At 48.3% G+C, this 13,625-nt stretch overlaps 1 protein-coding gene across 2 annotated transcripts; it reads right to left on the bottom strand.

Annotated features, from left to right (window-relative positions):
* Window positions 1-869: 869 nt before the first annotated feature.
* Window positions 870-12,939, bottom strand: ctdsp2 (CTD (carboxy-terminal domain, RNA polymerase II, polypeptide A) small phosphatase 2). 2 transcript variants are annotated; one of them, XM_066708529.1, is made up of 8 exons: window positions 12,510-12,939; window positions 5,032-5,183; window positions 4,044-4,082; window positions 3,523-3,624; window positions 3,058-3,114; window positions 2,533-2,625; window positions 1,867-2,052; window positions 870-1,762 (listed from the first exon to the last, which is right to left on the bottom strand). In XM_066708529.1, the coding sequence occupies exons 1-8, from the start codon at window positions 12,568-12,570 to the stop codon at window positions 1,637-1,639; spliced, it is 816 nt and encodes a 271-aa protein (XP_066564626.1). In that variant the 5' UTR covers window positions 12,571-12,939; the 3' UTR covers window positions 870-1,636. The 2 variants fall into 2 exon arrangements, with proteins under 2 accessions (XP_066564626.1, XP_066564627.1); XM_066708530.1 differs by lacking the exon at window positions 4,044-4,082 and having other exon boundaries at window positions 12,510-12,938.
* Window positions 12,940-13,625: the final 686 nt, after the last annotated feature.

Here is a 13,625-nt window from a genome sequence, read left to right as displayed (position 1 = left end):
GGTTGTGAAGGGAATCCCTAGAGCTGCAGAAATATGGGGATGTTTTTCTGTTTTTTTGCATGGATATACAAAACCCCCAAAATGTTCTGCAATAACATTGAGAGATTTCAGGAAGTACAACACTGAACCTGCCCCCAACTTCCTTTTTCCCCAACAGCGTTAAAATGCTTTGGTCCAGGACTATAAATATTATTATTACTGTTGTTGCTATTTTTATTATTAAAGCACTGAGGATTCAGTGTGCAAGATGATGCCACAAAACCAATATGTAAAAGGAAACCTTGGAAACACTGCTCTGTGATTGGCTCTCTCTGGACATGTGATTTTGTCATGAGCTTTGGCTTAGGGTGAAGAGGGAAGAGTGAGGGGACTGACTGGCTGGCCTATCAGAGAGAGGAATTTTACGACGACTCTCTGCACAGTGCCTCACTGACTGCAGCTCTGAGGGGACTGTGACAGAGGAGGCGCACTGCTCCTCTCTGGTTTGGTCTTCCCCAATTTATGTGTCAGTAAAAGTTTGTTTAAATAAAAGTATACGTTTGTGTGCGAGTTTGTGTATGTTTGTGCATGTGATCATGATTGTGAGTATGTGCACGCGAGGGCTCCTAGGAAACAATGTAAGCTTCCCCAGACAGGAGCTGAGGTCAGATAAAGAGTCACTCACTGGGGCTAGAGTACATATACATGCATACCTATCTCATGTGTGCATATATATATATATATATATATATATATATATATATATATATATATATATATATATATATATATATATATATATATATACACACACACGTCTATTAAAATGGCTGCACTTCCTCATACTGCATTAAACATTATGCCAATAAAGGTACACACTGACAACAACAAAGAGAAAAACAAAATTAAAAAGTCAATTTAAAATTTGTATAAAAGCTACGCCTGAAAAACAAGAAATGGTCATTGTTTTAAAATTTGAAGGCACGTAGTGGGGCAGCCGTTTGGAAGGACATAGGGGAGCTGAGGGGGCAGGGCTTAAGGCAGTCCTGTTCAAGGCGATAGTCCAGTGTTTTTTTTTGTTTTGTTGTTGCGTTTGTTTTTCAAAACGTTTTGTCTGGTTTTTTTTTTTTTTTTTTTTTTTTTATCTTCTGGGTGTTTTTCCACAGTGTCCTGCAGCAGAAGAATTTTTTCACAGGTGTTTGGTGCGATTATGTTCATGCCCTGGGGAGTGTCCAGCCCTCTCTCGTGTCTTCTGGACGCTGCTGCGGCCTGCTCCCCATGGAGCTTCAGGACAGGAGGGACAGGGGACAGGGGCCTCGACCAGGAGGCGTCCGGTGTGAGATGGAAGCGCAGGTCTCTGTCCTTGCGTGTGTGTGTTGGACTGTATTATACTGTATTGTGTCCTGTATTAAACTGGACTATATGGTCCTGTACTGTATTGTTTTACTGTAATGTACTACATTGTACTATATTGTATTGTATGGAATTTTACTGTAATGTACTGTACTAGATTATGTTGTGCTGTACTATACTGTATTGAGTAATTGCGGAGTGGTTTGCCTGCAGTGTTTGGGTCAGGTGCAGGGATTTGTAAGCCTGGACTGAGTACCAGGGCAGGGAGGAGCGTCGGGCCGCATGGCGGGTCAAGGGTCAGGGGTCAAGGTGCCCGTAGCTGCCCCAGTCCTGCATACACGTCCTCGGCACGGCTCAGCTCCTCAAACACGGGGATCAGGTGCAGTAGCTCGGCGTCCTCCAGGTCATCGAACCACGACACCACCGGCACCTGGGGGGACAGGGGACACACCCGTCATCACAAAAACTACTGCTACTACAGACAATATAAAGAGAGGCAGAGACACACTCTCACACACACACACCCTCACTCACAGCGTTCTCTGGGTGGAAGATGTAGGAGGCTGGCGAGTTGTCCAGGATCAGAGTCTTGCTGAGCTGCCTCCCCAGTCGGCTCAGGTCCTTGACGTAGCAGCCCTGGTGGAAGACGCAGGACTCTCGGAACAGCCGGGCCCGGAACACCCCCTCCTGGTCCAGCAGGTCAGTTACGGGGTCAGCGTACTGCAGGAGGGGGGAGCGGAGAGGGGACGGAGAAGGGGGATTATTGTCAGGAGCAGGAGGGAAGCAAGGAGGGGAGAGAGGCTGGGAGGATTGTGTTTGCGTAAGAGTGTGTGTGTGCACGTGGAAGAGAGAGTGTGAGAGAAGAAGTGTTTCTGTGAGCGAGCAAGCAGTGCAAGGAGAGAGAGAGGAGGAGAGGGGTTGCGCACACAGCAGGGCTCTACCTATCACTGGGGCCTGATTTAAACTACCAAAAGAAAAAGGGAGATACATTTTAACCACTGAGTCAGAAAATAAAGAAACCACCCAGGGTTTACTATTACCAAGTACCATGCTAGTGAACACAGTCAAAGGACTGGCATTGGCCTGCAGTCTGCAGCTGAAATAGACAAGCGGTGTTAAGCTATAATGCTGCACAATCGTACACGTGACTGAGAAAATGGTCACAATGTTTTTGTGTCTGTCTCGGTGGTGTTGTTCTACCTTGGCCAGGCTGGCAGTGAAGAGGATGCATTCAAAGAGCTCGCCCATCCTGCGCAGGAACTCATCCACATGGGGGCGCTTCAGCACGTACACCTGCAGCACAGAGACGCACAGGGAGACACAGAGGTCAAAACAGGAAACAAACCTGCAACACGCATACACACAACACCAACAGACATGCAACACACTCCCACACACAACACAAACCTGCAAAACACACAAAACATCAACACATACCTGCAACACACACACACACGCAGACAAATCCTTTTCTCCCACCACTTCCTTGGAGGACGCCGACTCCAGATGCAGGCAGCCGCCTCCTGAAACAAGTAATCAAGAATAGGCCGTGCTGTGAGGACCCAGCCTATCCTGGATTACTTGAACCAGGGAGCAGCCATGGGGAGGAGGTGGCAAATGCAGGTCTTCTTCCGAGGCCAACGGTCATCTTGTGGTCCAGACAGGAAGTGGTTCCTCTGCTATTGCTCCCTCCCTCTCCCCCTCTCTCCCCACGCAGTGACTCACCTGGTGTGTGGTTCCCTCGATCTCCACAGGTACAACGAAGTCCGCGTTATTGATGGGCTGTGGGGGGGGGAGGGGAGGGGAGGGGGAGGGGGGAGCAGAGAAATTGAGGACAGGTCAAGACACTGGGAGGACACCGGGACACCCTGGGAGGACACAGGGACACACAGAGGGGCGACAGAGAGGTGGCGAGCCAGAGCAGACTCTGGGCCCCGTACTGATCTGTGTGACTAACTGATCCCAGTATCTCCTCTTCCAGCCACTATTCCTTAAAACATCCTGGAATGGGGTTGTTTGTCTGTCTGTCTGTCTGTCTGCCTGCCTCAATGATTTGACTTCAGTGACAACGGTAACTTTTGCAGACCCCCACAACTCTGTGTAGATAGGTGTCTTATGCATTGTACTGTATTGCCCTGTACTGTATGTTGGCACACCATACTACACTGTACCGTGCAAAAGGAGGCGTACCTTGAAGGAGCTGTGCACCAGTGTCTCGTCCAAGTCGATCACGACACACATCTTCCCCTCATCCTGGGGAATCACCTCAGGGAGCAGGCAGGTCCCAGGGATCTGGAAAAGAGAGGGGGGTGGGTTGAAGTGGGAGATGAGGGGAGGGGAGGAGAGGGAGAGAGAAGAGAAAGGTAGGAGAGCGAATCAGATCCAGCCCCACCCACTCTCCTCTCCTCTCTCTCGATTTCCTCACACCAGTCAAGTTACAGTCTAACAAACAACTTTCTGATTAGATCTGCAGTAATGCTGTTGTTACAGTCTGCCACTGCCATGCTATCTGTGTTTCTATAAGCCACTAACCGTAACTAACTGACTCAATAAATAAATAAAATGATGAACAAAGCAACACTTGAGTTATAGTCAAAGCCTCAAAAAATTATGTACGTGGTTTGTATATTACATTTACACGTGTGCACGCACACAAACAAACAAACGGGGGTGCTCTGCAAGGGGGTGTGTTAGTAGTGACCAGTACGTACTTGATAAAACTGGTAGCGGAGAGTTTGAAGCAGATCAGACTAAACAAAGAGATAAAGACAAGAAGGAAAATAATAACCAAAAAAATAAATTAGTTACAATTGGCACCGTGCCAGTAACACGCACTTCCTGCCTCCCAAACCCCCCACCCCATAACAGGAAAACACACCCAGAGATACAGCACCCCGCCACAGAGAAACTGACTTTTCCTAACCTCTTGTACCCTACACTTAGCACCCAGCTGCATAATACACTGAGCCGTGGATAACCTGCACAGTTACAGACAGAGGTCGTTGTCCTGTATTTGCGTTTGGAGTCACAATGCTGTTTTTAATTTTGCAACGGCACAAGCTGAATTAATGTCCTGTTGTTGTCCACCACCCCATTTAGGGATACGATTTGGGACAGACCTTTCAAAACACGGCCACAAAAAAAAAGACAAAATAAAACCAAGCAAAAAATAAATAATATAAAGTCTAATTGACCACATAATTGGTTCATCTCAGAGCTCAGTTGAAGCCACCCAGAGAGGCGGGGGCCTGCTGGTCAGGAGAGAAGACACCACAAGACATCCACAACTGGATACATATTATGGAATAAATAAATAAATACAAATAAACAAACAAACAAACAAAAGTAAGAAACCCGAGCCAGATGTGAGCCAGAGGCAGGAGACAGTAGCAGAGAGGTGCTGGTGGGACTGAAACACCACACCGCACAAACACAGCTGTTCTCACCCGCACCTTAAGGACGGAGAGCAGCTGACGAGGTTGGGGTAAGATGTCGTAATAGGTAACAATACGAAACAAAAGTCTAACATGGGGGTCAATCTAAGGTCCAATTAAAGACTCCCTGCTGTTCACCACTTAGTGAAACATGCATGTGAACGATCAATTAAGGGTCCAATTAACTCAGCTGGAATGAAAGCCTGCAGACACAGGGGCAGGGTTGGGAACCACTATGGCGACAGTGTTCAGGACGAGCCGTTACCTTGCCAACCATGCCATTCTCCTCCGTGGGCAGCAGGCTGTCCGGGGCGGCGGGTGGTGGTGGGGGGGCATCCTGAGAGCGCAGGCAGCACAGCAGAGCGCCAAAGATACTGCGGCTCCGCGGCTTCTTCGGGGACGACCTCTTCACTTGGCCTGGGAGGAGTGCAAGACAGGCATAGGAACATCACTGCTGGGGAAGGGGGCTTTGTGACAAAGTAGGGTGTGTGTGATGTGTGCAGCATGGTGTGTGAGGGAGATTTATGTGCTGTGTTGTGGTGTGGTGTGTGTAATGGGGGTGTGGGAGTGTCTAAGAACCTCCCAGAAGGAAACAAACACACCAGTCCACCAATGTACTCCTGTACAGTTACAGTTTCATCACCCACAGAGCCAGAGTCTCCACATTCTCTCGGCCTGGCCTCCCCCTCCAGCACAGACTGAAGAGCCCCACCCACACTCACTCCTGCAGCGACACCGCTCTCCAAACACTTTTTGTTTTTATTTCAACTAATTTATTTGTTTCTAATTGCACTCACTGGCTTGACCATCTCACCTGGAACACAATTCATTCCCTATAAGAAGGCAGAATGTTTTTTTTTTTTTTTTAATCCATTAATCCAGCACTAGACGGGGCAACTACTTCATCCTGTCAAAAATGTAAAAAACAATTCTACCACTACTACTACTAATAAAAACAATGCCAACCACAGGCCGAGTCACAGCGCACTGCGATACAGCACAGGACAGAGAGAGTTGCACTAGAGTCTGCCACAGTCTGAGCTGAGAGAGAGGCCTTGCTCTGCTGAGATAGGGCCCAGGCCACGGTGACAGGGGCTGCCATTGCATCACCCCCTCCCGTCCTGCCCGGCTCCAGCTCCAGCTCCATCAGTCCGGCTCATTGAAGCTCAAAGTCACCTGACCGAGAGGATTACGAGTTTCTCTTCACAGCAGCGGCCCGCTTGTATTTATGTGCGGTTTATAGGCTGGGAGGGCGAGGGAAAGGGAAAGGGAGAGGTATCCTGACCAGATTGTAAAGTGGAATACCAATCAAATCAATCAAATAAAGATTATGAGATAAAGGGAGACAATATGAATGATGACTGCTGGGACAGACTGTCCTTCTGCCTTTCACACGCTGCGCAGTCAGAGGGAATGCCCAATCAAAGCAAAATCTTTTGCAGACGGCCTCTCTGGACAACATGAGGACTGCAGCAGTCTCTTAAATTAAAATGGCCAAAAGCTGCTGTGGCTGTGTGAATTATTTTCCCCTGCGCGACGTGTTTGTCAGAAATCTCACAGCCAAGGTATCAGTATGGCAACAGTGACAAGGCAGAGCTCCAGCCAAAGCTCGGTCCAGACTCGCGCCGCGGAACTGTAATCACAAGACTGTGGCTCTCCACGCATTTTGTTGCACTAGGCCGCATAATGGGGTAGCTAATGTTTTCACACTTGCTTGCAGGGCTGTTGTGATGTAGTGGCGTAACCCCCCGCCACGATGTCATTCGCTTTGGATAAAAACGCTACACAGAGCAATGGATGAACTCTCCTCTGCTTGTCAGTTGTCATGCAGAAAGTAACAGTTTTGCATGTGAACCCCAGACCAGAGGCTCAAAGCCCAGCCACATTTTGACAGTCTCACAGTCTCTCTCTCTGGGGTGTTTGTCAGCGTTATCACATTCCGATAAGGCACAGTGCCATGTACAGCATTCCAGCGCGCACTGACACGCACCCACACCCACTGAGACACACACATGCATGCACGCACACACCCTGCACTGCTGATCAACTCTGACCAGACTGAGGTAGACCTATTGAACTGCCTGGCTTTTTTTTTTTTTTTTTTAATTAAAAGGTGGCAATACCATAACCATCCATCCATCCATCCATTTTCAAAACCGTTTATCCTGGCAAGGTTTGCGGGGAAGTCGGAGCTGATCCCGGCAGGCATAGGGCGCAAGGCAGGAATACACCCAGGATGGGATGCCACAGACACACACGGCAATTTAGAGAGACCAATCAACCTAACCCGCATGTTTTTGGATGGTAGGAGGAAACCGGAGTGCCCGGAGAAAACTCATGCGGACACAGGGAGAACAAGCAAACTCCACAAAGACAGGCCCCCCGAGCCGAGACTCGAACCCTGGAGCTGTGAGGCAACAGCGCTAACCACCACGCCGCCCACCATACCCTTCTCAATATTAAATACATACCTTCCGCACTGACACCATCTACCTGGCTCACTAACATCCCACTCCCTGCTCTGCCACATGGGAACCTGTGTCACCGCCACAGCAGCCCTGCACACTCACCCGGCCCGCTACTCCACGACATCCCGCACGACACACCACCAAGTGGGAAGGCCGCTTCCAGGTACTGCTTAGGGCTGCCATTCCGCATTACTGAGTCACCCCTCCAGCCTGCTATGCTCCAATCTAGCCCTTGGCTCACACTTGGATCCGCGCTTCACACTGCAACTCCAATCCCGTGTGTCCACCGAGCACAGTCAGCGGGGCACTGTGCATGTGGTAGGAATTGTATATGTGAATGTGTCACTTTATCCACCGAATTAAAGACAATTGTGGGTAATTCAGGCCAGTTAAAGCCTCCAGCAATGTCTGGACATGTTTATGTACATAGACAGACAAGACAGACAGATAAAGATAGATACACACACAGACAGATAGAAAGGTAGAGAGAGAGATAGAAGGATAGATATACACACAAGCAACAGATGAGAGAGAGACAGGACAATATCCACCAGTCATCTTTTCAAGATTACATTTTAAACAAGAACAGCCAAGAACTTTAGAAGAAGCAAATCAATACATACATACATACATACATACATACATACAGGAACAAAAACCAAAACCACTGTCCTCATGAAATCTGTGTTTTCTGTTGTTCCAACACACACTTTCTTACATGTGTGTGCGTGCACACACAACTTGCTTGAACAACAGGCAAGGAAGCAAAGAAAACAAAAAAAAATACAATTATTAGATATTTTATAATTATGATTATAAAATAATTGTATTTGCAGCGAATCAGGGAACATTATCAGCAGCTGTCTCCACATTACTGGATTCACTCCCAGGTCAGTTAAGGACCCGGCCAGCAGCCCGCCCAACTGCCTGCTCCTTTAATTGCTTGGCAGAGGCGAGAGCTCAAGACAGTGCAGAGCTGTCAAACACAGTCCAGCCCACATCAGTCCCATTAACCAGGAGGATAGTCATTTATTACTTTACTTAACCTACTTTGACTTTCACCTGTCTTGAAAACTTTTGGTATTCTTTATGTAAAAACAAAAAAAAACAATCAAAAAACATTTTCTTTCTTGTGAATTCACATCAATACCGAGAACAGCTGGGTAGTTCAAGCCAGAACTCTCTGTGTAAAGAAGGAGTGCAAGTCTAAGATGACAGTGTGGATGGGTGGACAGTAGTCCAGGGATTCAAAAAGGTCAGGATCATCAAGGAAAGGTTGTGCAAACATTTGTTTGGCATAGTCAAGTTTCTACATTCAGCTCCAGTTCCCAAAATGATCGACCTAATGTTTCACCATAGGGTCCAACATTAGAATTCTGATTATTTATTTATTTATGGTTCAACATCTTTATCCCAAACAACATTTAAAAGGCATTTAAAAGTTAAACTGCTTTGTAATCTCCTAATAAAGTGTTCAAAGCTACAGTAGTGTAGTTTGGAGTGGTTTGACAGTCTGGTTCGCTTAAAATGGGCGTTGCTCTGCCTCGGGGATACAAACAAATAAAAAGTGAAGAATTTAGAGAGAGGGTGCAGGCTTAAGGAGTGGAATTTCGAATACACGATTCTCACAAATGGAAGTGTTGGTTTGGCAGGCCCAGCTCGCCCGCTTGAACAACGACTGCGCAGCTCCATTGCGCAGCTCCATTGCGCAGCTCCACTCGCGGGGCGGGGTCCACAGGCCACAGCAAGGACGTTCCCCTGGCAACCGAACGTGCCCCACCTGCACGCGCTGCATTCCAGAAGTGCCCCGCACGAGCGCCCAGCTCCCGCACCCACACCATCTCATTTGTATGTATACATATATTTTTCAATTTGAAATCTACACAAGCGTTGATACTAGATACAAACTATAATAATTACAAGATGGTGAGATTACCCATTTATTTATTCAAAATGTTATACCGTGGTCGTTTTTGGTCTTGCACTGCAATTTAAGATGTAGCCCACACGCCATATAACCAATAAAAAACATGTGCAATGAATGCAGGCGAGATCAATGTAATGAAAGCCAACAAGACCAAAGAAAACAAGCTGGGCGTCTCTCCTGCCAGTGCAAACCCACACGCCCTCTCCGCGTCTCACAGAGCCGGTCGGTGAGGAGTGTCGACCCATCTGCTGAAGAGAAAAGACTGGTACCGTATATATATAATTAAATCGGTATGCACTCATATTTGATAGGGCAGGGTTGTTTGTGTGGGCCTTTTGGCGGTTTGTAGAGACATTAACCACACGGGTGAAAAGGGGAGATAAGTATTTTAATACATTAATAAGTGAGATGGCTTCAATCTACAGAAACTGGAATTGAAATCAAACTACAGCTTTAAAAAGGCGAACCGTGCAGCTGCGATCATCACTTGTTGCGGGGAATCCTCGACGGGCCCGGCGCACTACTGTACAGACCAGATTTAATTACTGGAATTCAATTAGCACTGGGGTGGCGGTGGGAGGCGCTGTGTTAATTAGTGTTTTGTAAAAGTCCGATCTTAAAAGCCTCCACGGAGCTCTACAGGGGCACAATCTGTAGCCCGCATACACAGACAGAAGCCAATAGAAAATAAACGAAAATGTATTTCCCCGGGAACGACTGTACTGTACATTGATCATTTAAATGGCGTGCTCTCCACTCCAGCTCGCAGGGATAATCCCCTTCAGCCTGGATGCACAATACATTGTACTGTAAAGGCTTCTATGTAAAACACTGTAATGTGTTCCACACTTTTTGTTAAAATAATAAAAAAAAAGTTTTCTGTCATGGTAACAGTTGCACCATGTAGAGGTTTGTCCGCCACTAGAAAGTGTCCCATTGCACTTTTGTTTCTCTAATGCGAGTGGCGTCAGTCAACTAACTACATAAATAAATGAGTAAAATCGGAAATGGGCTTAATGCTGCATGGAGACGCCCTTTGTTATTATGCAACCCAAGCGACGCCCTGGCAGACGGTGAGACAAAGATGTGCTGCCCAGCGCGCAGGACAGGTCTGTGACGGTAACCTCTGCACAGGACACAGCCCTTGCGGGACGGGCAGAGCTCAGATGCGCTTTGCAGTGTCCCAGCTGTTAGCTGCCACCGGCCCAGCCCGCTTGAAACTAGTGTATTTGATGTCTTGCGCCGTCGTGTTTTTTAAAGCAGTGTACTACACTATGCTGGGTTAATAATAAGACACGGGACAGTATTAGCCCCAGCGCAGTTGCAGAGCGTCTTTCCGAGCGGGCTGCAGGGTTCTGGGTGCACATATAAAGACACAAGACGACTGCACAAAAACAAACAACGACCATCGGTGTTGGTGAAACAATGTAGCATAATTATGACATACACATTTACGTGCATAATAACTACGCTCTTATTTTGAACACTGACAGAATCCTGGCCTCTCTCTCTCTCTCTCTCTCTCTCTCACACACACACACACTAAACAAACCGTCCCTTGTCGCCCTGGCTATTGGCGCCATTCAAACCGAAAGTATAGGCGTAGGACGGGACTTTCCAGGCTCTGGTGTTGGGGGGCGTGCGCAAGGGGCTGGGGCCGGTGCCGACCCGAGCCGGGACCGGGACAGCTGTGGCCCCCTCCCCCGTCCTTCCCTTCCCGCCTCACACACCTAGCTAAGTTTTTTTTCACCCCCGGGACAGGGATTCATACAGGGGGTCATCACATCACAACAAGAGGGAAAAACACGACGCATGGGCTATTTCCTAGCTCGGTCTGAACGGGGCCTTTTCTCATGCAGTAGCTTTAGCGCCATTTTATGTATTGACACAACGTTCAAATGCAGAGAGGGAATGACAGCTCCCTCCACACTCGCAAACACACAAACTCCCGCCATCAGCAAGCCTCAGCTCAGGTGTGTGGTGTTGATCACCCCACCATAACTACTGCCAATTACAACAAAATATATAGAAATGAACACTGGAAACACATCCCCCAGCCCAGCTCGACACATTACTGGACTGACACGACAAGATCTCAACTGTGTGTACACACACACACACACACATCTGGATGTAACTGCCATTCGTGGTAAGGGATTCCTCATAGATGCAACATCTGGGCGTAGACGACGACAAATAATAATAACAGAATAGAAGGACAGGAGATGCAAATAGGAGGTAATGGTGGATTTGCGTATTTCACAGTTAGCCAACAGTAAGAATGCCACCAGTGCTATTAACATAAATGCCATAATTCACTAAATGCACACAAAATACGCAAATCCATGTTTTTTGTTAATCTCAGCCAATGTTCAACATCTAATGCCAACATACGTACATCCGGGAAATCTGAGCGCCAATCAATAGCGAGGAAATGCACAGGGCAGCCTCACGCCACAAGACAAACAGTCATTTCAATGTAATAATCATAACAATAAATACATAAATAAATAAATAAATCATAAGAAACGCAAAAGCAGGAGAAACTATGTTGAGTTCTATCAACGTGGGGTATCTTCGGTTCACCCATTTTAATTGTATTTATTGCACGGTACCGTTGTCTCGATGCAAAACGTTAAAACTGCAAAACACAACAACGGGACTGACAATAGCAGGGAGATGTACTGTCCACATGGGGCAGGAGGGGTGTGTGTGTGTGTGTGTGTGGAGGGGGGATTTGTGTATTTGTAAACACGACATATCAAAGCAGAGGTCTTGACAACCCAGTGCAACGTAACTAATGTACAGTGACCGACCTGGGGACCTAAAACAAATCTACGGAAAACAAACAAAAGACCCTGACAGCAACCAGCCAGTACCCCGGGGCTCCATCTTCCGCCGATTATTACCCCACACGATTGCTCCTCATAGCAGCAATCAATCAATCAACGACTCGTACAGTAGGTTATTTTATTTCCCGACAGATAGGAAGATCTAGCTTGAGGAAGACATCTCGCTAGTTTGTAGTTTGGCCAGTGCAATTCCGTGCGAGCATGACACAGATGCCCGTCCACACTGTACATGCATGCATATTACATACAGTAAAACGTGACCCTTCAGAAACCAGCACCACGAAAACAACACGACATCTGCACTTTCTTCCTTGTCGCCCCAAAAGCAGGGGTGTGTAGGACCGCGGCTTGCGTGTGTGTGTGTGTGTGTGTGTGTGTGTGTGTGTGTGTGTGGCTTTGCTACACAAACTTTTTTCCCCTCCACTCACTTCTCAAGAACACACACACACACACACACACACACAAGAGAGGGACGGAGGAAAACCGCGGCGCTTACCTGGCTTGGACGGCAGAACCGAGTCTTCTTTCTGCACTTGCGTGATGATAGAACTTTCCATCTAACAAATGCAAAGCTCCCCCCCCCACCCTTCCCCAAAATCGCGCCCCGTCCCCCCCCTGTCAGGTACGTGTTGTTGTATCCTCTCCCGTCCGCGCCCGGATGCCGCCTCGCAGTCTGACCCCCCGAGCCTCCGTGTCGGTTTGTTTTGTTTTTCTTTGCCGTTGTCGAGAGAGGAGGAGGACGACGGTGATGAAGGGGAGCAGGGGGGGGCGGTTTGTTTTCAATGTTATATCTATATCTCTATCTCCCCCCGTTACCCGCCCGTTTTCCGTTGGTGTGAGTGTGTGTCCAGCGCGCCCGGTCGCTATTCCAGCCCTCGCTGTGGCTCCAACATGGAGACTCCAGCCCAGAGGAGCAAAACAAGCAGCGAAATGGGGCAGGAGGGGGGTGGCGGGCGGTTTCAAGTTCCCCTTACTACACATAAACAACCCCGTGGAGCGGGCACTTGGGCACGGGGAAAGGGGCAAAGGAGCGACCGGGGACCCCTAATCCACCCCCAGAGGACGCTCCCCGGGGTCGCTGGGGGTAAGAAAGGTCGTTTCGGGGCCACGCCGGGCTTTGTTTTTACCCTTTCGGCCACTCCGGGGGCGCCTTGAAACAGCCCGCCGTCTGCGATTGGATCCTCGGGAAGTGGGAGTAGCGGAGGCATTCCTGGTCGCTCGGCACGGTCCGGCCCGGGTGCATTCCTGCGCCGGGACAGGGAGGGGGACAGGGGGACAGGGGACAGAGCCCCGTGAACTCCGGTCAACCAGGGCTGATCGTCAGCGCTGCAAATACAGGATCTGATATTTGCATCTGGCCAGTTTCGCGGGTCAAGAACGAGATGCTATTAATCAAGAAATAATAACGATTTTTTTAAAAGCTACTTTGGAAATGATCTGTATGTATATGTATGTATGCATTGAACTGCATTTGCCAATTTATAACAACACCCCCCTCCCTCTTCCAAAAACAAAACCAATAATTGGGCGCGTTAACCCTTTGCGCGCCGCACGCAGCCGCTCGGTGCGGTGGCCGTGACGCAACGCAGTGGAGACTGTATTGACACAGTGA

The sequence above is a fragment of the Amia ocellicauda genome, chromosome 7 (assembly GCF_036373705.1).
Source record: "Amia ocellicauda isolate fAmiCal2 chromosome 7, fAmiCal2.hap1, whole genome shotgun sequence".
Classification (NCBI taxonomy): domain Eukaryota; kingdom Metazoa; phylum Chordata; class Actinopteri; order Amiiformes; family Amiidae; genus Amia; species Amia ocellicauda.
This window is presented reverse-complemented; position numbering and strand designations above follow the sequence as displayed.